Source organism: Anticarsia gemmatalis, chromosome 22 (genome assembly GCF_050436995.1).
Source record: "Anticarsia gemmatalis isolate Benzon Research Colony breed Stoneville strain chromosome 22, ilAntGemm2 primary, whole genome shotgun sequence".
In the NCBI taxonomy this organism is placed as follows: Eukaryota; Metazoa; Arthropoda; class Insecta; order Lepidoptera; family Erebidae; genus Anticarsia; species Anticarsia gemmatalis.
Window position 1 is genome coordinate 4,363,575 of NC_134766.1, and position 24,654 is coordinate 4,388,228.

Genomic DNA, 24,654 nt, shown 5'->3' on the forward strand with positions numbered 1-24,654 from the left:
AGAAATAATTCCCAGCATACTAAGTGGTGTACCTTATCAGCCTCGCACAATTTGAAAATTCCAAGACGGAATAAAAAACGTTTTTTATTGTTCCTGTAAAGTTCGACTTTTTGACTTATATTCTTTAGTCCGCCGACCCTAGATATATTCTTATATTTAAATTAATAAATACTTAAATACCAATAGAACTTTGCATGTTTCGGGCATAAAGGTTAGGATGGTAAACATTTTCCGAAATTATTTACTCCGTGACCTCCGTGGCGCAGTGGTTTAGGTCGCCACGTCGCTACCATTACGTCGGGAGGTCGTGGGTTCGATTCCCACACGCAACAATTATTTGTGCGATCAACAAATAATATAATTGTTTCGGGTTGTACTTTGTGTCCGTTGTTTGTATGTTTGTCAAAGATACAAGAGCATTTCTTAGTGCGGGAGCTGTCATTTAAAAAAAAAATAACCCGGAAACAATTTTGAACTTTGCCAGTGACAAACACAGATAAGAAATAAATTAGCGTTAAACATTAATCCAGATGTACAAGTATAATTATAATTATATACCTAATTAATAGATGACGTTGATTGGCCTACGAATTTTATCTTATCTCTCATTCAATATAAATATTAAGCGAAATTTGGATAATACATTTTACAAGATACTAGACGACACGGCTTGAATATCAAAAAAATGGTAAGTGATTTCAGTTAATTATTAGTTTTTAATAACGATCAAAGTGCGAACTTGAAGGGTCTTTACTTATCTTCTAATATATAAAATTCTCGCGTCACACTTTTCGTTGTCATACTCCTCCGAAACGACTGGACCGATTTTGATGAAATTTTTTGTGTGTGTTCAAGGGGATCTGAGAATGGTTTAGATTCACATTTTGTCCGCTGGACAATGTTTTTTATTTAATTTTTATGGCAAAACAACGTTTGCCGAGTCAGCTAGTATATATAAATATATGTATACTTAATATTATATTATTTATCCTTTCGGCACATCACCCCAAAAAAGTAAAGGTTATGATGTACTTAGGTAAATACAGTAGTTTTGATCTTTATTCATAAGTCATTAAATTTTAATTTCCCGATCTGGATTCCCCTGTAGTAATATTGTTATCTACATTATATACCAATTATCCCAACCTTACCTTCAACTATGTGGGAGTCGGTTTTCAACCTCCACAATCCAGTTACCCGGGTTATAACACGATACTCTTCGGTAAGACTGGTTGCCAGCCTGACTACTGTTAACGACTGTCATAGATCTTAGAAAATTACAACCGGGACCGACATTTAACGATTTAACGTTCTCTCCGAAAACACCCGAACCCGATTTTGTAAGATTGTCACCCATCCAAAACACAACCTCGGCAAGCTGAGCTTAACCCCAGAGATCTATCTGTGCAGTGTTGTTACTTAGCCTATATTATATACTTATACTAGCTGACCCAGCAAACGTTGTTTTGCCATATAAATAAAAAAAAATGGTCACTTAGGGACATGAGACCTACTCAATATGCTCACAAAATTTCATCAAAATCGGTCAAGCCGTTTCGGAGGAGTATGGCAACGAAAACTGTGACGCGAGAATTTTACATATTAGATTATATACTTATATTATTGGCTGTTTCAGATGAAGAACGCACTATTATTAGCCGTGTTGGCGGTGCTGTCTGCCTACGTGAGCGCTGCAGCTGTCGACAGCGTCCAGACGACTGACGCTGAGACCAGACGCGCTGGAGACCTCGTCATCGGCACCATCGGCAGTGGCGACAGAGTTCTTTACAGGTATGTTGCTTTTCTTTAAATCTTATATATACAATTTCCACGTCACAATGTTAGCTACCGTACTCCTCCGCAACGGCTTGATCGATTCTCATGATATTTTGTGAGCATATTGAGTAGGTCTGAAAAGCGGCCAACATCTATTTTTCATACGTCATAATTTTCGTCGCGGGGACTTTTACAAACATACCAACAATGGATACAAAGTTCAACCAGACCCGAAACGATTATTTGTGGATCGCACAAATAATTGTCCCGTGTGGGAATCGAATTCACGATCTTCCGACACAATGGTTAACCACTGCGCTACGGAGGCAGTCAGAGTGATTTTTTGTATGTATGTAATAATCTATGGTTTTTCTTAGGAACTGGCACAACATGCCACCGGTGCCACAAGCGCTGTGGGGCCGTGACGTGATCTACCGCGGCAGTGCCAGAATTACGGCGATCCGTGCCATTGAGGTTGACAACAACCCGACCTCCATCGCCACGCTCGTGGAGGGCGGCATCGGAGACACCACAGCAACCATCAGACTCGTTGCCGCCAGGGGCTTCGGCTTCTACTTCAGGGTCGAGGTTTACGGCCAGTAATATGTATCATGAATCTGGATTCTGATGTTGTTTTAAATAACTAACTGACCCTGCAAACTTCGTATCGAATAACAGCCGATTTTTTGTAAGTAAATAAATAAATAATTAAAAAATCTTTTCTTTTCTTTATTTTTTGTTCAGTAAGAACCATCCCCATACTTCAAGAAATATTACAAAGAAAGAATTAATTAAGTCGGTCCAGTCGTTTACGCGTGATGGCGTGACGCGACCAAGGGAAATAGGAATTCATTTTAAGCATTATAGTCCGTAAGCCAGGCGCTAATTTTCGTCAGTCATTTCCTCTCAGTCGATAATTCGTAAAATGCCTCAGAGAGTCGCATTATGACGCGTTGTAAACGTCAGCTGCGGCTCCGAGGGTGGGTTGAGCAGTGGCAGCCGCCCAAACACGTAAAAAAAAAAAATTTTTTTAGTCATTTCCTCCCGATTAAAAACTTGACCAAATTAAAGTTAAACCAATATTTCGAAGAAATAAAATCGTCAGCTGGTTATACAGTGGTGGATTATACGTCAGCTGGTCACGCAAAGATGTAAAAAAAAAAAAGTTTAGTGATTTCCTCTCAAACGAAAATTTTTCAGATGATAGTTTATGTATTGTTTTTAATAAATAAATTAGTAAGCTGGCTGTATGTAGGTGGAATGTTTGTCAGCTGATGACCTTAAGGTGTAACGTAGGAGCAAAGTAAATGTATCAGCTGACGTGTTTTCCCCCAACATACTGCCAGCTGATTGTTTTTATTACTTACAGGATCATGTCAACAATTAGTACAACAATTTTTTTTCGGGAGGAAATGACGTACTTAAAGTTATTCAACATTATAGTCCGTAAGCCAGGCGCTAATTTTCGTCAGTTATTTCCTCTCAGTTGATAATTCGTAAAATGCCAGAGAGTCGCATTATGACGCGTTGTAAACGTCAGCTGCGGCTCCGAGTGTGGATTGAGCAGTGGCAGCCGCCCACGCACGTAATAAAAAAAAATGTTTTTAGTCATTTCTTCCCGATTAAAAACTTGATCAAATTAAAGTTAAACCAATATTTCGAAGAAATAAAATCGTCAGCTGGTTATACAGTGGTGGATTATACGTCAGCTGGTCACACAAAGGTGAATAAAAAAAAAGTTTCGTGATTTCCTCTCAAAAGAAAATTTATCAGATGATAGTTTATGTATTGTTTTTAATAAATAAATTAGTAAGCTGGCTGTATGTAGGTGGAATGTTTGTCAGCTGATGACCTTAAGGTGTAACGTAGGAGCAAAGTAAATGTATCAGCTGACGTGTTTTCCCCCAACATACTGCCAGCTGATTGTTTTTATTACTTACAGGATCATGTCAACAATTAGTAAAACTATTTATTTTCGAGAGGAAATGACGTACATAAAGATATTCAATATTATATTTAATGTGCAAACTAAAATGAAAGATTTTCTGGCAATGTTTCGATTGAATATTAAGTTATTAAGCTGCGTTTAGACGTGTATAGTATATTGTATCTGATATTGTTTTTATTTTCTCTCTCACGTAAGTAAGTGATACTTATCTTAGTCTTACTCATGGCATAAACGGAAACTTTAAGTAAATAACACAATCAAACAAATAAGCATTAACAAAAAAAATTTCTAAGATCGTCAGATCATAAAATAAAATTTTATTTCGGTAATTCATATTTTTCGTTCTCGCTTTAGCCCATGTTACTCGCATGCAGTGTGGCCAGATCGTGGGATATTTTTCCCTCCACTTTGCCGTTTTAAGTGTACTTAGATGAGAGTGTGTCAAAAAGTGAGGTAAAAATATCCCACAATGTGGCCACACTTCTCTCGTGTCTTTTAGATTTATTGTCTGTCCCCAAATATCCCTCCATCGCCCCTTACGGTGGTAACTCGTATAGTATTCTAGTTGTACCAGTTCGGGCATATCTATCCCCACCTAAGGCTAGGTATAGTTCTGGGTTTTGAAGTATTATACGTGCTAGTAAATAAAAGAGAGGAAAGTGAGATGAGCAGAAGCGAAAATGAAAATGATTAAATTTCCAAACATAATTAAATAACTTTTTGTATTAAATCTTAAGCATTTTTAATTTAAATATTGAAAAATTATAAATTAATTGATTAGCTCAGCAAAGTATTTATTTATTTCTATTCTTAAAAATCGTAGTTCCCATAACAAAAAATATTTAATCGAAACATTGCCAGAAAATCTTACATTTTAGTTTGCACATTAAATATAATGGTGAATAACTTTAAGTACGTCATTTCCTCCCGAAAAAAAATAGTTGTACTAATTGTTGACATGATCCTGTAAGTAATAAAAACAATCAGCTGGCAGTATGTTGGGGGAAAACACGTCAGCTGATACATTTAATTTGCTCCTACGTTACACCTTAAGGTCATCAGCTGACAAACATTCCACCTACATACAGCCAGCTGACTTATTTATTTATTAAAAACAATACATAAACTATCATCTGATAAATTTTCTTTTGAGAGGAAATCACGAAACTTTTTTTTTATTCACCTTTGTGTGACCAGCTGACGTATAATCCACCACTGTATAACCAGCTGACGATTTTATTTCTTCGAAATATTGGTTTAACTTTAATTTGATCAAGTTTTTAATCGGGAAGAAATGACTAAAAATATTTTTTTTATTACGTGCGTGGGCGGCTGCCACTGCTCAATCCACACTCGGAGCCGCAGCTGACGTTTACAACGCGTCATAATGCGACTCTCTGGCATTTTACGAATTATCGACTGAGAGGAAATAACTGACGAAAATTAGCGCCTGGCTTACGGACTATAATGTTGAATAACTTTAAGTACGTCATTTCCTCCCGAAAAAAAATTGTTGTACTAATTGTTGACATGATCCTGTAAGTAATAAAAACAATCAGCTGGCAGTATGTTGGGGGAAAACACGTCAGCTGATACATTTACTTTGCTCCTACGTTACACCTTAAGGTCATCAGCTGACAAACATTCCACCTACATACAGCCAGCTGACTAATTTATTTATTAAAAACAATACATAAACTATCATCTGATAAATTTTCGTTTGAGAGGAAATCACTAAACTTTTTTTTTTTTTTTACATCTTTGCGTGACCAGCTGACGTATAATCCACCACTGTATAACCAGCTGACGATTTTATTTCTTCGAAATATTGGTTTAACTTTAATTTGATCAAGTTTTTAATCGGGAGGAAATGACTAAAAAAATTTTTTTTTTTTACGTTTTTGGGCGGCTGCCAGTGCTCAACCCACCCTCGGAGCCGCAGCTGACGTTTACAACGCGTCATAATGCGACTCTCTGAGGCATTTTACGAATTATCGACTGAGAGGAAATTGGTCGCGAAAATCTGTCACTGGCTTACGGACTATTAGTGATTTTTAACTTGCGGTTCCAGGCCGCTCCGCTCGTTTAGAAAGTGCCATCTTTTAGTTGGTGACGTGAATAGTCTATTGCTCCCAAGTTTCAATTATTTTCATACTAAATTGCATTAAAATCAGTTAAACTGTTACTTGCAAGTGTTAGATAGATATTCACACGTATTTTAATGTTCCTATGTTTTGTGTTAGTGAATATATAACTCATATAATCGAAGTCATATCATCGCTGCTCCAGTCAGCCTACCACGGCGAGTGCAACCTGCGCGGAAACGTTAGGTATTTCAAGGTAAAATGCGTGTTCGCGTTAATTCCTGTGTAAACGAAGTATTTTACAAAAGGGCGAAGGTATATTAAATACAGAGCTTAGAACATCAGTGACTCTTTTAACAAATAATTATACTCATTGTGACAATCAGTTTCCGGCAGACTACAACAACAAGATATAAATACACATATAATATATTTAGTCATATTTACTATCTATACAATTATCTATTTTATTAGATTATATTATCAGTATTTATGTAAATTAATTTATATACTAATTATAATTAAAAGATTAATTTCATCATTACCAGTTTAAGCTTATTAAATCTTGTCTAGTAGGTAGGTATTTAATATTTTAAATTATCAGCGCGACACGTGGCCAGAGGGCTGGCCTTTTCTTAGGACAGAGAATAAGCATTGCTATTCAACGTGGCAATGCTGAAGCCTTCTGCGGGCTTATCACGTATCTCAGTGGACAGCTAGTATGCGTCAAATCTATGGTCAGTATTCAGTACATTGCTGCTTTGACGTAAAGTATTCATCACTATAATCTAAGGGAGAAAACAATGGACAGCATAGTGGCTTGCCTGGGCACGTTACCCGAGGACGGCGATGCGGAGATATTTTATGATGCCTTATTTTAATTATATTTATATTTTTCTTTTGTACAGATTTTTTTTATCCCAATACTGCTCCACTACTGGGCAAGGGTCCCCTCCCGTAACGAAAAAGGGGTTGGGTATTGAGTCCACCACGCTGGCCAAGTGCGGGACTTTAGGAACTGCTTACAACACGAAAAACAAAAGCGAAAACGCATACAACTTTCTATTAAATATTCCTTTTCGTTAAAAAAGAGTAGACTACAGTCACACACTAACTGCGTAATGCAAAACAATGATGTTTTCCTCGAGTATGTTAGACAAACAAAACTATTGATAAATTATCATAAGAGAGACATTGCACACAATAGGTTTCTATGAAACAGTCGAGAGTGTAGTGTCATCGCTCACGACGCACCACAATGACTCATAGATAACATTATCTTATCTCGTGTTCAATATATAATCTTAGTTCAGATGTTTGTGTTCAGTGGTCGGGAAACTGTCGTGTCACTGGAAGGAAACTGAAGGTAAGTTATATGGAGATTTATTCATTCATAATCTATACTAATGTTATAAAATTGTAGAGTTTGTTTGTTTGAATGCGCTAATCTCAGGAACTACTGGTGCGAATTGAAAAAATATTTACTGTTGGATAGCTCATCTATTAAGGAAGGCTATAGGCTATATGACATCACGCTACAACCAATAGGAGCAGAGCAGCAGTAAAAAATGTTACAAAAACGGGGAAAAATACGACCCATTCTCTCTTATGTGACGCAAGCGAAGTTGCGCTGGTCAGCTAATTATTGATATGAGCCATTTTCAAAGATCTTTGACAGTCTTTACAAGTTAGTCAGAAGTTTATAAGTCTGACAACCAGTCTTTCCGAGGGGTATCGTGTTACCCAGTAACTAGGTTGTGGAGGTCCGATAGGCAGTTGCTCCATGTAAAATACTGGTATATAGCTGTATCTGGTGAGACTGGAAGCCTACTTTAACATAGTTGGAAGAAAGGCTGATGATGAATTATTAATAGGATATTGAGTATAATAGTGTAAGGTGCGGGAAAAGAAAGAAAGTGTTCCTAGGTTCAAATGAGGATTTAAATATGGGTGCTTTTGGTATATTTTTGTGATGTTCATATACGTATCACAAAAATTATTGGTATATGAAGGTGTTATACAAATATTGAGAAACATCAATAATTTAATTGACCATTATAAATGCCAAAATATAAAAGTGTTGCTTTTGAATTCAAAACTTTATGTTTTGCCACAGTTACATTAATTGCGCTTGTTGGTTAAGGCTCTTACGCACCATACCGCGATTATCGTTTGTTTATACACTGAAAATATATTTTCCACGGCATCATACGGCTAGAAGGGCTAATAGAGTTTTCATACAACATTACATTTTTGTTAGCCTTCAGCATGTGCTATGGGAACTAAATATTCACAACATTTTATATGTCAAACTGACGTTACTTGACGCTATTGCACCGGCTATAAGAATTGCGGTACTGACCTTTTTGCAACATCAAGTCAGTAATAAATGGATATACAGAGAAGGCGGAATTCATGGGATAACTTCTACTACACAATATGTATTTTCATATAGGATGTCTTCACTTTCGGGTATATCGAGCGTGATATTACGTATAAGTATATGTGATTCACGTAAAGCCGTCGGTCCTGCGCTTGACCTCTCACTGGTCGTGTCGGTTAGCCGTCCCACCAGACTATGAGAGTGATGGAATAGAGAATGTACCTGTGTATTGTGCACACACTTGGACACTATAAACAAAGTCCTGCACAGATGGCCAGTTTCAATGAAACTGACCGCCGTAGCCGTATATCGGCTAGGAGGACATTATTATTATTATTATGTGATTCATGAATACCACTCTGAAGAGTGTGTGAAAATAGAACTGCAGTCATCGAAAGGTATTATATCTCAAGTAGGAACAGATTAGTTTGAAGAGCTCTGATAATGACAGCAATTGAAAGTAGTCACGATTCTTCTAGAGTAATAATGAGTTGTCCTAGCAGTTAGAGGTTTTTTACCTCATTGACCGTTTTTGATTTTGTTAGACTAGTTCTGTGACACGTCCGGTAGTGTCTGACTGCTGATCATAAGGTCTCGAGTTCGATTTCCCGTCGGGCAAATTGCTTTTGGTCTTCGCAAGTTTATATTTGCTTTTTTCTTTGTAATTTGAAGTTTGGTTACAAACCCAGGTAAACATTGTTAATGGCGAAATGTTGGTGTATTTTATACATCTGTACCTACACCTCAGGTATAACAGGCGTAAATCGTGCATTCTAAAGCTCAACTTGTGGTACTATTGCAGGTTTTTCACCTCATTCGATATTTACCGTCTGATACAACAGTGATATCATCAACCTGTTTATGTCTCTCAACTAGAGCACTTGACAATATTTGTATATGTCATACTTTATTAAACAGTGAGCGTCAGACATAAGATTGAACGTTTACTCTGGCATATTTTCCATCGCAGTTTTCTGTATAAAGATATAAGTTTAATTATGCTATTGATCAACAAACAATATGCAGTAACTTTAAAATTACTTTGAAGTTTATTTATATAAGCAATTCCACTATTTCCACATCAATATTTTCGATCAATCGAGCGTATTGCCCCATACCGGGTACCTTTTATTCTCCGAGCTGCTTTTGAGAATATTCCAATATAAATTAGAATAAATACTTGTTGCCCCACCTGGAAATCGAACTCGAGATTCAAGATCAGCAGTCCTGTACATAACCGCTCAGCTCGCTCAGGCAGCAATAACTTTTAACCGACATCAAAAAGGAGGTGGTGCTATGTTCAAATGATTGTATTCTTTCTTTATATTGTTTTAGATGAAGAATCTAGTATTGTTCGCGGTGTTAGCCGTGGTGGCCGCGGTCGCCAGCGGGGCAGTCATCCAGCAGGGAGCCGTCGGGAGGTCCAACCTTCAAGTCGGATATGTTGCTTCTGGAGATCGTCTGCTATACAGGTATTTATACAATTATACATACTATACTTGGAGAGTACGTAAAACCGTCGGTCCTGCGCCTGACCTCTCACTGGTCGTGTCAATTATCCATCTCACCAGATTATGAGAGTAAAGAAATAGAGTAAGTACCTGTGTATTCTGCACACACTTGGTCACTATAAACTAAGTCCTACTCAACTGGTTAGGGGTAAGGCCTAGTGTGGGTTGGAGATTTTGCATGCCTTCAATAAAAAAATTAAACAAATCTATAGGCATGCAAGGTTCCATCACGATGTTTTCTTTCACCGTTAGAGCAAGCGATCATTATTTCTAATGCACACATAACATCGAAAAGTCGTTGGTGTGTTGTCTCGGGTTTGAACTTGCAACTACTTGCATGGGAGGTGCCAATTTAAACTAATGTTAATATTTTTTTTATCTAACCCGTTTCTGTGTCCCACTGCTGACCAAAGGCCTCTCCCCTAGACTTTTAATTTAATAAACATTTATTTTACAGAAACTATTTCTACAAGGCGCCGTACCCGAATGCGGTCCAGTCCCAAGACATTATCTACCGAGGGTCCAGGTCGACGAGGATCACAGCAGTCCAAGCGTCCGAGGTTGGCTACACACAGTACGCTCACGCCTACATCATCTCAGGAGGGGTAGGCAGTAACAACGTCACTGTCCGCCTCGCTACGGCTAGAGGCTATGGGTATTATTACATGGTAGATATATACGGCCGTTAAGACTTATAAGAATGTAAAAATTGTCGTGCTTGATTTTTAATAGCCCCCTTTACACACATACTCTATCGCGCATGAAACAACTATCGCACGTGAAAGAGCGCGCGTGTAAGGGTAAAGGAAAGACCACGCGCTGCGCTCATTTGTTAAGCCCTCGAAATATATGGCGAGCGAAGACCGCTCTGCATCCTAAGAACGTGCGATAGAGTGTGTGTGTAAAGGCGGCTAATATGTATTTATGTATATTGAAGATCGACGGAAAAGCGGCTGTAATTATAGTGTAATATTTTTTTTTAATACCGACTTGGGTCAAAATGTCACTTTATTAGCACCAAGAAATGAAATATGACCCCAATTCAAAGGTTGCATTCAAAATTTTTGCTCAGCTCAAGTACCATTAAGTGGTCACCCATCTCTGAAAGTCCGTGACAAGGTTGCTTAACCCACTGACCGCTTACCGGTCGCAACAACAACAAACGTTGCAACAAGTTATGAACGTACACGAACATACGTAACTTATAGTGACTATGGAAAGCAACACTATGTTGGGCTTCAGAGACCTGTTGAAAGTATTGTATTGAATCTTATTTAATTTTAAATTGTTTTGTTTCCATTTTGATTTTGTTATTGAATGAATAAAGTTTGAGTTGAAAATTGGTTGTATTATTTGACAAACTGTAGTTGTTTTTTTCTACAACTTTTTGGCCCGAATCTCGGGTCGGGCCAAAAAGCTGTTGGTATTTGAGCTTTTCTAAAAAAGAAATTCCTGAAATATCACGTTCCTGTGTTATTACATACACTTGGACACTATTAATAAGGTTCTGCATGGTTGGCTGGTTTAAACGAAACCGGCTGTCGCGATGTAGCCGAAGATTAGCCACAATCGTGCGTAAAAGAGCGCGCGTGTAAGGGAAAGGAAAGACCACGACGCGAAGACCATTTAATTAGAAATATATTAATTATTATATACAACCAAAAGTTTTCTGTCACACTAATGATGTTTTGATTAATTAAATGATAAGTACCGTGTGCATTTATTAGAAAGATTAAATTAACCATTTACTACCATGTTATGACGTAGTCAAACTTTAGTAATATTATTACTAACGACCCGCCCCGGCTTCGTCCGGATTAAAAAGTTACTTATTTAGGTACTAACTTCTTAGTTTTGTTTACAAGGAAAATTATTGAGAAAAACTATTGCTAACATTCACTAAGTTTCTATTTTTTATATGTTTGACATTTATTTGGTTTTGGTTAAAAACAGGATAACTTAATCAATATTTTTAGTGAAATTAGTTGTATTTGATTTAAAAATGGTCCGGATTTTTAACAACTGCCACTAGGTAATGGTTACCTAGTGGCAGTTGTACATGCTTCGTCCCTTTATTGTTGCCGAGCCTCCATTCCCACCAGGATTTTAAAAAACAATACTTTTGTGGAGGAACGAGGAACGAGATGATCATGTTCCTCCTACCAAAGGGAGGATCCTCCGACCAGGCGAGTTGATCATGCCTGGTGGGCCTAGGCTGCCCGAGTGTTATAGTCGGGAACTTGTATACATAGTGAATTGCAGTGCAAACTTCGATAGCGCGATTCAGGACTTGTGACGTCAGTCACACTGCGCGTGATTGTTGGTTGTGCGCTGGTCCCAGTAGATGGTCGCTGTATGTAGCGATCCGCTACATTTTAATATTGCGATTTCAATTAAGTACGCAGATCGACGAATCCAAATTACATATTATTATTGTATTTTAATAGTTTTCAAAATACACGTTCCTAAACAATTACGCCTTAAATCCTTTGTAATTAATAAGCACTAATGACTACCGTGACTGTAGCTAAAGACTAGTTATTAATTAATTACTGCGACTTAGTATAAAATTTCATGTGACAATCACATTACTACAGAACACAGGAGAAAGTAAAAAGAGGTAAGTAAATAAAATTATACATTTACTAAATATAAATTGTTTATTAGTCGATACTATGTAGTTAGTTATCGACAGTTAACCGTAGCTAGTTATCGAAAAAAAGTTTGCACGAAAATGTGATCAGCGCCTGTAGCGGGCGTCGTATAAGCTATTTTGGCAGTACATTTTAAATGTCAAACTTGGGTTGGGGACTTTGCAAACTTATGGATACTCAAGGCTTCTCAAGATCTTTTGTGTCACAGTTAGATCAAGTGATGACAATTTCAAATGCATATAATTTGGAAAAGATTGGGTATTGCCTGGATTCGAACCCTCGACCACTAGTGTGGGCGGCAAATGCTTAGACCTTTCGCTCTCACAACTCTTGTACTCTTTGTACAGTTGTGACTAATAAAAAAATCAGGAAGCCGATTATTGTTTTGGACGTATAAACGGGGTGTAAGTACGAGGATTCTGATTCGAATTCTATTGATATTGCAGGGTTATGCTGCCTAGTAACTTAGATAAATAAATAGTAATCAGACAATCACGAACCCAGGCTTGGTTCTAATTTGTATCCGTTATTTACAGGTTTCAAAAGCTGTAAATATGAAGACATTGATACTTCTACTAAGCTGCGTCTGTATCAACAGTCAACTGGTCTTCAACGGGAAAAGACCAATATTTCACTTTGTACCACAAGGTCAATTTGTGAGATCAAAACCACAGGTCGTAGCTGAACCAGTACCGCAACCTGATCTTGTATACATACCTATTAAAGAAAATGTACTGCAAAATCAAAATGTCCCTACAGAGTACCCTAACATTGTAAACATCAACGGAGCACCGACTCAAACAGACTTGGTTGTTGAGAAATTGTCTGATTACGAATTGAGTACAGCGCCACCTTTTGACAGTGATCAATTCAAACCTTTGTCTGTCTTTGTTGGTGATAAATGTCCTACAGGTCATGTGAGAGTTGGCAAGTATTGTGTGCGAGTTCACGAATAAAATTATGTTTTTGAAACGGTTTTTTTAATTAAAATTTCTTTATTGCGAAAATGTCACAGATATTGTGGTATACATAATTATTATGCATTAGGTTTTCATAATCCTCTGTACGCATGCAATTCATTGTAAAGCATTATTTGAACTTATGAAGCATTTTTGGGATTCTTGTAAAAAAATTAAAGTAAACAAATAACATTAGAGTGACGTTTTATCTAGGATTCAGCCATTTGAGTAAAAGACTCATCACAAATCTTGATTATTTCAAACTTCCTGAAACAAAATATCTGGCAGCAATGTATGCTCCCATTATAATTATTATAAATCGAATTGTATTAGTTATCATGTTTGAGAAAACCTTTTTTTATCCCATGAATGTTTCACTGCTGGGCAAGGGTTTTCTCCCGAACAAGGGAGGGGTTAGGCCTTGAGTCCACCACGCTGGCCAAGTGCGGATTGGAGACTTTATACCCTCAAGAAAATTTTTAAAGAACTGGAGGCACGCAAGGTTTACCTAATCAAGATGTTTTCCTTCACTTTTAGAGCAAGTGATAACTTTTCTAATACACGCATAACATGGAAAAGTCATTAGCCGGGTTCTGACTGAGCGAGTAGCCGCGCGAGGCAATATCTAGGTCTCTTTTCTTTCAGATCGAAATGAGCGGAACCGAGATATTGCCTCGTGAGGCTGGTGCGTTGCCTCGGCCGCTCGGGTTCGAACGGTCGACCACTTGCGTGGGAGATGCAAATGACTACTCGCCTATCACTGCTTCTACATAATTAATTAATTACAATGTACTTGTATAATTATAGCCGTAACTAAAAGGCTTGTTAAAACAATGACTAGAGGATATAAATTCCACGTGAAGTTTATTAATTTGTCATTAGGAAGTTGGTCAACTGGATAATAAGGTAAGAAAGTATTTTTTTAACCATTTCTACCCCACGGCTGGGCAAGGGCCTTCTCCTGAATTGAGGGAGGGGTTAGGCCTTGAGTCAACCACACTGAGCAAGAAAGCATACTATATTATTTTTCCTGAAATCTCTCTTGTATTTGAACAATTGTTCAAATTACATTTTAACACGGGTAACTGGTTTAATAAATTTATTTTATTTGCTAATAGATGGCGCCCGTGTTAATGATACATTATATAGTTTATATATTTCGCTTCCATGAAGCCTTCAGATTGTGCTCTAATGAAAATATATTAAAAAAACAGCCTAATTAATAAAGCCGCGATTTGTACCTTGCAATACGTTTAGAATTGCATATCATAGTCTGGAAATGTTTTAACTAAAATAATGTTCCCATTTGTTTTACCCAGGTATTCAAACCCTAGTAGAAATGAAGGCAGTAATAATTCTACTAAGCTGCATCTCTGTGAACAGTCAGTTAATTTTCTTTAGCCGACCAGAGCTGGAACCAAGACCACAGGTAGCTGATCCAATATTACAATCTGATCTACAGTACGTACCTCTTAACGAAAATACTCTACAAAATCAAAATACCCCGCCTGAGTATCCTAAAATTGTAAATACGAACGAAGCAGCGAACCAAGACTTGGTTGGGGAAAAAATATCTCAATATGAATTGTATACAGTGCCACCTATCGGCGGTGGAAATCAACCTTTCGTTGCGATCGTAGTCGGTTGTCTTGCAGGTTATGTTAAAGTTGGTAATGAGTGTGTGAAAGTGCAATAATACACGTTTATTTTGATTGTATTTATTAGTTTTTTTTGTGCATTCGTTTTTATCCCCCTCTGACAAACACACTATATATAATATTCCTATGTGAGGTGTGAAATTGGGGGGCACATTTTTGCCATATAACGAGCACGTTAACAAACTTCAAGCTACAATTGGGAGTATTTGGACTAATAAATAAGAAAAGACATATTTAAAGCACATTGCCCAACCCGGGAATCGGTATTGAGACTACATTATAAGCAGTCGTTTCCATACTACAGGGGAGTGAAATAATTTCATCGCTGTTTATAAATTAATTGCGACAAAATGCATATAATTATATTGTTGGATAATATTTCATCAACGTGCAATTATGGCCTGTATGATGTGTGTCGAATTGCCCAATAAATTAACTGCTATGTAATTAATAGGTGATCTGCCCGCTAATGTTTTGAGATAGTATAGATTTTACAGTTTTTTATTTGTTTGCATGATCATTTTGCCTTGGTATACCTGAGTCAGCCGTGTGCGGCCTGTGTAACCTGCGCCGAAATGTCAGATATATCTGCAATCGTTCCTAATTAGTATAGATTTCTCTTTTATTAAAATGTTTTACCCAAGTCTTTATATACACAGTTTTATAAATGAATTAGGTAGTTAATAAAATTATCTTAACATGCCAGTATGATATAAAACTATGTGTACTTACGTCTGGACTAATATCAGTGAAGTTGGCGCTGGACACGAACTCTTTGAGGAACCCGTCTAGCTCCGTACCCTCGATGTAGCCATTACCTGGGATCAAAATAAAATATTAACATAGAACACTAGAGGAGCTCGTGGCTTAGTTAACAACAGCGCACGGATCGATCTCTGAGGTTAAGCTACGCTTGCCGAGGTTGTTTTGTGGATAGGTGACCATCCCATACATATCGACTTCAGCCGTATTTCGAGAGGCACGTTAAATTGTGGGTTTCGGTTGTCAATTTCCAAGATCTTTGGCAGTAGTAGTGAGAAGCTTGAAAGTCTGACAACCAGGCTTACCGATAAGTATCGTTTTATAACCCACTAAACTGGGTTGTGGAGGTCAGATAGGCAGTCGCTCCATGTAAAACACTGGTATTCAGCTCCATCCCGTGAGACTGGAAGCTGACCTCAACATAGTTTGGAAGAAAGGCTAAGCGATGATGACATACAGTTTTACGTTTAGGTTTTCTACCAAAAATCACCAGCAGAAAAAATCCTAAATCAAATCAGCAATATTGGGTCCGCTAGATATCGAAACAAATTGTATGACTATCGGTAAAGCGCCTCTAGCGGGCGTCGTAGAAACTGTTTTTGCAGTACATTTTAAATGTCAAACTCTCGATACTCGAAGCGTGCTACAGTAGCGCGATTCTTAACAGTCGGTACTGTCGAGTATCCAAAGTTTTACATTTAGAATGTACTGCCAAAATTGTACCTACGACGTCCGTCAGAGGCGCTGATCACATTTTCATACAAAATTTCTCGATGACAAGCCGGTTGTCGGTAGTCGATAGTAGTAGAGAATCGAGCTACAGTTCTATAACTACAGTCTACCGAATAACAAGTATTTTTGGAATAAATATTTTAATATTTTAATTTTATTTGAATTTAAAAGGATTTATTCGTGAAAATACTCACGAAGTGGGACGCAATGACCCTGGATTTACGTCAAAAACAAATAACTGTTTAGAAAGTTGTAGAAACGGGACGATCGTATATTGGATCCCGTATTCGTTTATTCAACGTAGGCGTCGAACTATTGATAAAATCACAAAGTTTCCAATAATACGTCTATTCTTATCCCTCGGGCAATAAAATTATACTATACTATTAATGCGAGGGTTTGTAAGGATGTATGGACGTTTTATTCTTGGCAAAGAACCTCTAACTAACTCTCTTCTCTAACCTCTCCTCCATTCCTTGAGAATATGCAATTCTATGTCTATCGTTACTATTGTTATGCTTGTGATGATTTCGAGGAAGGCGTGATTTTATGTATGTATGTAATTCTTGATTAAAATGATAATAAATATAATATAATAATTCACTGAATAGCCAATAACCGCCTTTACACACACACTCTATCGCGTATGTAACAAAAATCGCGCGTGTAAGAGCGCGCATGTAAGGAGAAAGGAAAGACCACGCGCCGCGCTCATCCGTCAAGCCCAAGAAGAAAATCGAGAGCGAAGACCGCGCTGCTTTCCCGCGCGTAATCCTGTATGCTCCTAAGAACGTGCGATAGAGTGTGTGTAAAGGCGGCTATTTTCTCCATAATCTGTTCCCATTAAAATCTTGTAAAACGTGGCAAAAAGCTGTGAGTTAGAAGGAAGCGTGTTTGATTCCATCACCGCGCGAGATTATCCGAGATTAAACGAGAGTGTTTGATGAGATTTCACGCTTACAGTCCGACTACGAAGTTAGCGGGTGATTGAGCGGAGCGGAGCGCGTTTTTTATTAATTACGAGCGTTCTTTTTCCTTTTTTAAACTTTGTTGTCGCACTGCTGGCTATGATCCTCCTCCCGAGCGAAGGAGGGGTTAATCCTTGAGTCCACCAGACGTAGTATAATCTCAAGAGTTTTTCACTCACCGTTACATCTAGTGATAATTATTTCTATTACAAATATAACTTTCTTTTTCGTCGTATCGTATGGTAAGTGGTTAATCTACTTTCAAAGTTGTTCAAGCCGCCCGAATACCTTTGACGTCGCTTAACGACTGTTATTTTAAGTGACAACAGCTGGGACTGCCTTACGAAGCACGGAGACGCCCTGTTCAAATACCATTATGCGGTCACCCATCTATAGAAGGACCGCGCCAAGGTTTGCTTAACCTACAGATCGTTTGCCAACCGGTGAGCACAACTGGCTATAGGCGCCTCCAAACTTTGAAAAGTCATTGGTGTTGCCTCAGGCTCGAACCAGTGCCAGAGAGAAAGTAAAATTAAAAAAAACTAACAAATACAAGAACATTTTCTATTACAATAATTACTTTTAAATCTTCCGAACCATAACAAATGGCTTCTCGAAAGATCGTGATCGTTTATTTAGTGGCCCTCGCCATCTAGCCTGAAGGAAATTGACTCGGCCAAATTCCCCTCATTATTCTAAATTTGCATCCGTTTATCTAAGACCCGACTTCACTCAACATTTTGGGCCTCGATTTGAACGACCTCTATTTAAGGTTCCGTAGACAAAAGGTAAAAACATGACCCTATTATTAAGACTTCGCTGTAGGTTTGTTACCAGGCTGTATCTCATGAACTGTGATAGATTTGGCATTAAGTCCGCCTATATACAGCTCTGTATATAAAGTTTAATTAGGTCGGGGAAAAAGTCTTTTCGCATTATAGTATGTATGAACTTGTAATAACATCTCTTTGTCTTCAATAATCACAAATGAGTACATGGTTCATTAGGATTCTTTCAGTGAGCTCGTGAGGTATCCAAATATCGAGCTTTTTTGTGTAAAGAAAAGATTTTGTTACAAGTTCATACATACTATAATGCGAAAAGATTTTTTCCCCGACCTAATAAATAATAAATAGATAGTTAAACAGATGAAGATTTCACAACAAATATTAAAACAATATATATTTTGCTCCTTTACAATAGACGTGATGTTTTGCCTTTTCCATGCTACGGAATCCTTTGCGCGAGTCCATCTCGCACTTGGCCGGTATTTTACTTAAAATGCCTATTTAACTTTCCTCGTGAATGATTTTTGATAGAAAAGTTGTAATGGCTTGTATTTATCTTTGGTTTTAATGAAGATTGAAGACTTTTTGTTATATCTGTCGTTCGTGATTGATGCCCTCTATTAAGGAAGGAGGTAATAAAGGAACTACCAAAGATCAGTTTCTATTACGATCTTATAGATAGCTTTAGATTTCGAGTCCGAGAGAGATTCGGTACCGCTTGTTGCAATTGGATAACAGTCGTTACGCCATGTCAAAGACCTTTGAGCGGTTTGAGTTACGTTATAGGCTGACCGCCAAACATACAATAAATAAATAAGTAAAATGAGGCATGATTATATACATGATACATAATGATTTATACTAAAATAATTCTCAAAAATAGCCCTGAATTTGGTACCTATGTAAATGGTAGTGTATCCAATAACAGAGGAAAAATCTTTAAAAAAAGCCCGGATCAACAATTTAACATGCTTTTCGAAACACTGAATTAAGAACTCGAAATGTGTAATATGGTCACCCATCCACATAGTAACCTCGGCAAGCGTTGCTTAACTTCAGAGATCGATGTCGCTGTTGTTAACTAAGCCACGAGCTAATTCCCGCCCACCCTCTACACGATTTGTGTATTTGTAGATCCATTCTGAACACCGATATGAAATAATGGCATTCTTGACTCGCAATGGTACTTGAGTTACGGCAAGAACTCATCTTTAGCCACTCTCGAAACCTCTGACAATCCCTCTTGAAGGCTTAAGACGTTTGTACCTCAAAGCCTTTGTTGAGGACTTTATTTTTAGGGTCCGTACCTGAAGAATAAAACGAGAAGAGTAATTGGGGCCGAACCTATTATCATTATATCGAGTCTGTTATAAAAAAAATTATATGTCTCAAATGATTTATAACTTAATGCAAAGGCAACTAGATCCAAATTTACATAGCTGGCAATATTATAATCCGTGCAAAAAAAATCGTAAACGACAAAAGTAAGAGTTATTACTTTATTATATACAATACAATACACAAAACACACATTATTTTAATACTTTTCATATCATAATAATATGTAGTGAGTGGTGTGTTTTTAATAACGGAATATATCCAAAACTCAAGCATCAATGTGTAAATTATAAAACATGAATCAATAAAACGTCTCTTCTGAAAAATTTCTCGCATGTCGCTTACGATGTTTTTCCATAACAGGCTTGATATTATAATGAGCACGGAACCAAGCTTTTTACTATTGAGAATCATCTAATGCGAATAAAGATCGATAATACTTTGCCGATCTGGGAATCGAGCCCAAGACCTCAAGAGGCTCAAGATCAGCAGCTCGATACTCTACTACTATGAACTATCGACAACCAGCTAGTGATCGAGAAATTTTGCACGAAAATGCGATCAGCGCCTCTAGCGGGCTCCGTAGAAACTATTTTGGTACAACATTAAATGTCAAAGTCTCGATACCTGGCAGTAGGTACCGGCTGTAGAGAATTAGGCTACATTAGTCATATACACTACCGACGACGTTATAGAGGCAGAAAAAAATATCAAAATAGAAAATATAAGCGAGAAGACATGTTTTCTTGAAATAACGCATGCGAGAGAACGTAAAACAAGACAAGGAAAGAGGCTCTTGCAGTCACACATTGAAGCGTCATCGTGATAACTAAGTGGCGCCCTCTACCTACGCTTGAACATGACGAGTGTGTCTCAAGAAAATATATAAAGCATTTTTAATTTGAAAAATAGGGGAATTTTCGTTTCGCCATTTTTATGGTTCCGTTACGAAAGGGTAAAAACAGAACCCTATTACTAAGCCTCTGCAGTTTGTACGTCTGTCTGTTTGTCCGTCCGTCTGTCACTAGGCTGTATCTCATAAACCTTAATAGTTAGGAAGCTAAAAGTTTCACAAATTATGTATTTCCGTTGCCGCTAGAGCATACATACAAAAAAATAAAATAAAATTACTTCCCCATTCAATAAACGGGTTTTTTTGTATCTTTTTGGTGCGGAACCGTTCTCGCGAGAATTTTATCTCGCACTTAGCCGAATTTGTTTAAACGTCTATTTTAGGGTTAGAGAGTGTACCTGTGTATCGTGCACACACTTGGACACTATAAACAGAGTCCTGTACTGTTGGCTAGTTTCAGTGAAACTGGCGGCTGTACAATATCGGCCAGGAAAACAATATAATAATGGCCCGAAGTTTCTAAGTTGAGGTCGTTGTCGTTGGCTGATTTTAATGAAACTAGCCACCATAGCCGGACAATATTTATTATTAAAAGTTATGAGGTAACAAACAGAAAAAAAACATGTAGTCGAATTGAGAACCTCCTCCTTTTTTTAAATCGGTAAATAAGAATTCAGCCGATTACCGTCCCACTTATGGGCAAGGGTCTCCTCTAATGAGGTTAAGCCTTTTTAAAGTTATTTATTATTGGAGAAAACTATTTACAGAAAAATGATCAATTAAATTAAGGAATGTAGCGTCAGTGTTTATTATTTAATAATCGTTTTGTTGTTCAAGTCTGAGCGCTTGAACAAAAGTTGTGTTGAAAACAAAATCATTTTGACAAGAACTTCGGTGTCGGCTCAACTTGGTTATTGCTTTGAAACTGCTGTTAACGAACAATCGAGTGTTCGGATAAAACAATATCTGAAGATAATTCTATTTTACAATGCGAACTAATCTATTCAATAATATCAGGCGATCTCGCTCGCGATAATATTATAATTTGATGGAGATGTCATTTATGTTATATTTTCAAAAAGAAAGTCTTTGTTCACATTAAGTATGATAAAAAGCATACCTCCTGTATTTTGAATTTAATTAAAAATTTGTAAAAAATATTTTGTTTTCTAATTTTTTTAAATAAGTCAGTAAAAAACAGATCTAAATTTAAAATCTTATAGTGTTGTGCAAACAAACATAAAACGATAAAGTATCGATAAGTTCCAACAACATTTAAGTTATTCTGGTTGGTGAGTGCGTTTCCATGTTGCACAGAACTTTGTTACCGATCACTGAATATTTAATAAGACAGGAATAAGTTTGTCCCCGGCACTCCTCGCCTCTCACCAATTACGTAACTAGATTCCGTCCGGAGTTTACTAAGAATAGTTTGTGTGTTCCGACATGTTTGCAACGAGTTAGCGGAAAACTTCACACTATTAGATAATTCAGTTTTATACATCTCTCTACGTTCCCAAGTGTTTGTTTGCGAAACTTTTTAATCGTTTTATCAACTACGGCAATGTAAAATTATATACGTGATTTTAGTCAAAACTGCTTATATAAGTCTTCGTAAGTATACAGTACGAGTATCTACTTGATAATATTTTTCAACTTAGCGATAGGTATAAATATACGTTGAATAATATCCTAACGAATATTTTACGGATCCACGTCCTTGAATTTCGTAAATAGTTCATACAAAGTTTATGTACCGTGAAAAAACAAATAAGATATCCTATTTTATACAAGAGGGAATATAAAAACACTTACCGTCTCTATCGTAATGGCTCCACACTTCCATGAACTGGTTTGCGGACAGTTTCTTCAGCTCCCTCGAGTCTGGATCCCGAAATTGCCTCATAAAGTTTGTGGCTCTCTCTAAGTTTAGCCGTTTGGCAGACGAATTAGAATCGATACTCATTTTCACAAAAAATACCTAGGTATCGATTCAATATAATATCAGTATTATCGATAAATACACGCCACTTCACTAGAGCGAATTCGAATTTTTTAAAATATGTTTTTAAAAGTAAATATGTTTTTTTTTTAAATAACTAATTGATTTGGCCTGGCTTATTGTCAGTGTTATAATAAATCATTTATGTACGTATATTAGTTATTTTAGTGCTATTTTTATTTGTATTTATTTATTACGATTTCTCATTTCATCTGTAACAAAAAGAAAAAACCATTATTACACAAGGATACAACGTGAACATTTCGATATCTCCTAGTATATTGAGTCAAATGACATTATGTTATTAAAAAAAATAAACTAACATTAAGGTCATGGTTTATAATGTTCGTTTATATAAAAATCATAATATGCCTGTTAAATGACTCGGTATCAGGAGGTAACGATTTATTTTTTTCTTAATAAAGTAATTTCAAAGTGAAAACTTATTCATAGATAATAAAAATAAAAGACCTAACTTGTATGCCAGGCTTAGAAGGAAAAGTATAGTTAATTGGATTATAAAACGTCACAAGACTGTATTTATGGTAAAAATTTGCGGGCTGGCAACATTCCGAACAGGTGTTGGAGTCGTTACGTCAACTTGTGAATTCTGCCGATATTATTTTATGATTTTGGCCCTCGTCATAAAATTACTTTCCTTACCCGCTATTATACATTCTCTACCATGTAGAACAATAAAACTTTTGATTACTTTGCTAATTATTGAATACGCAAAGCTTTTAGGCTTGCGTATGAATAATTAAATATATTAACACAATAAGCGGATAAGTTTGTAACATTGACGAATATTTACTTGTATTTTAATTGTGTTTATCAGTATCTCTTGTATTAAATATTTATTATTTATTAATTATGTACTTAAATCATGTTCCTTCTGTATTCTCGAGATAACATCAAACACGCAGTTGTAATAGCAGTCCATTGAAACGAAACAATTCGGGTTGCGTTTTTTAGAGGACGTAATTTTCCACATTTACTGTGCCATAGGTGTTTAAATTCACTTTCAATTCACTGAAAAGTTAGTAAATTTAAGTACAAAAAGTTAAATGGCGGCACATTTAATAACAATCCCGCGCAACGTTTCTTTATTCATACATAAAATTGTTAAACTGAATAGTTTCCACAGCCATTGTTATAAAATTACATTTCAACTTTATTTCAATGAATTTTCGCTCAACACTCGCTTTTATATCATTTTAGTTTGCTCTTTATGTGCTGAGGTTCTAAGCTGTTAGCTTGAATTATAAAATTAATACATTTTATTTAGCTTTGCTGAAATACGTCCGTGTTACGGTTTCTTTACCTACAGATTGATTACCGACCGGTAAATGAAAAAAGCAATGAGAGAGGGAAAAAACGAGTAATAAATAAAAATGTAGCTATATATAGAGTAGTAAATAAAATTCTCACGCCACAATGTTCATTCCCGTACTCCTCCGAAACGGCTTGACCGAATCTCATGAAATTTTGTGAGTATATTGAGTATGTCTGAGAATCGACAAACATTAATTATTTATTCCCCTTAGGGATATGGGTTGTCTATTTTTAAAATTTATTTTTATTTTATATATTATATCACGTTAAAAATAACGTACGACCCTATATTTTTCCCCTTCTATCACCAATCTATTTTTAATAGCCATTTTAGTGTAATATATGGCAAAGCAGCGCTTGCCGGGTCAGCTAGTTATACTATATAACAGTATTTCGAAGGACTATATTAAAAATGTTTGCGTAAAAACTTTATATTCTATCCCTTTATGTAAGCAATAAATCCTAATTTATAAGTGTTCTGTTTTGATGGCTCAAATCCCCGGGAACTTGGGCCGTTTCGTGTCACGAGTACAAAACTGTTTCAGTCCAGAGATATTTATGGCCCGGTCAGACTTTATCGGTTTACTTGTTTTAAATCACGCTAAGTTTGTCTTTATTAAGTTGTTGTTATTAAGTAATATCACTGACAGAGTTTAATGAGCTGATGATAAAATTAAGACATTGAAAATTAGGTAAATACTACGGCTTTCTTGTTTTTACTTAATACCACGCGTTTACAAATTTATTCACCTTTAGCACCTTCTCTGGATCTAGCGAAATAGGTCTTTTCTCTTCAGGTAATTAGCCAAATCGGTCCAGCCGTTCCTTAGTTTTAGCGAGACTAACGAACAGCAATTCATTTTTATATATTTAGATACACTAGCGGACCGAACAGACGTTGTC

General features: G+C 36.7%; 2 protein-coding genes and 2 long non-coding RNA genes across 5 annotated transcripts in view; 3 read left to right on the forward strand and 1 right to left on the reverse strand.

Annotated features, from left to right (window-relative positions):
• Cbp53E (Calbindin 53E) overlaps positions 1-24,654 on the reverse strand; it is a 95,239-nt gene that overhangs the window by 40,412 nt on the left and 30,173 nt on the right. For both annotated transcript variants that reach the window (XM_076129438.1, XM_076129437.1), the window contains exons 2-3: positions 22,230-22,628; positions 15,706-15,791 (exon numbers count right to left, since the gene is read on the reverse strand). In XM_076129438.1, the coding sequence (XP_075985553.1) occupies positions 15,706-15,791; positions 22,230-22,380 (237 nt within the window). In that variant the 5' untranslated portion in view covers positions 22,381-22,628. The remainder of the gene's footprint in view (positions 1-15,705; positions 15,792-22,229; positions 22,629-24,654) is intronic.
• Positions 568-11,042, forward strand: LOC142982776 (uncharacterized). Its single transcript, XM_076129460.1, has 6 exons — positions 568-688; positions 1,637-1,791; positions 2,154-2,376; positions 7,136-7,174; positions 9,527-9,663; positions 10,160-11,042. The coding sequence occupies exons 1-6, from the start codon at positions 686-688 to the stop codon at positions 10,389-10,391; spliced, it is 789 nt and encodes a 262-aa protein (XP_075985575.1). The 5' UTR covers positions 568-685; the 3' UTR covers positions 10,392-11,042.
• On the forward strand, positions 12,196-13,328 carry LOC142982839 (uncharacterized). The gene is made up of 2 exons (XR_012960026.1): positions 12,196-12,322; positions 12,893-13,328. It is a non-coding gene; the product is annotated as an uncharacterized LOC142982839 (long non-coding RNA).
• LOC142982884 (uncharacterized) lies at positions 14,118-15,032 on the forward strand. The gene is made up of 2 exons (XR_012960030.1): positions 14,118-14,221; positions 14,635-15,032. It is a non-coding gene; the product is annotated as an uncharacterized LOC142982884 (long non-coding RNA).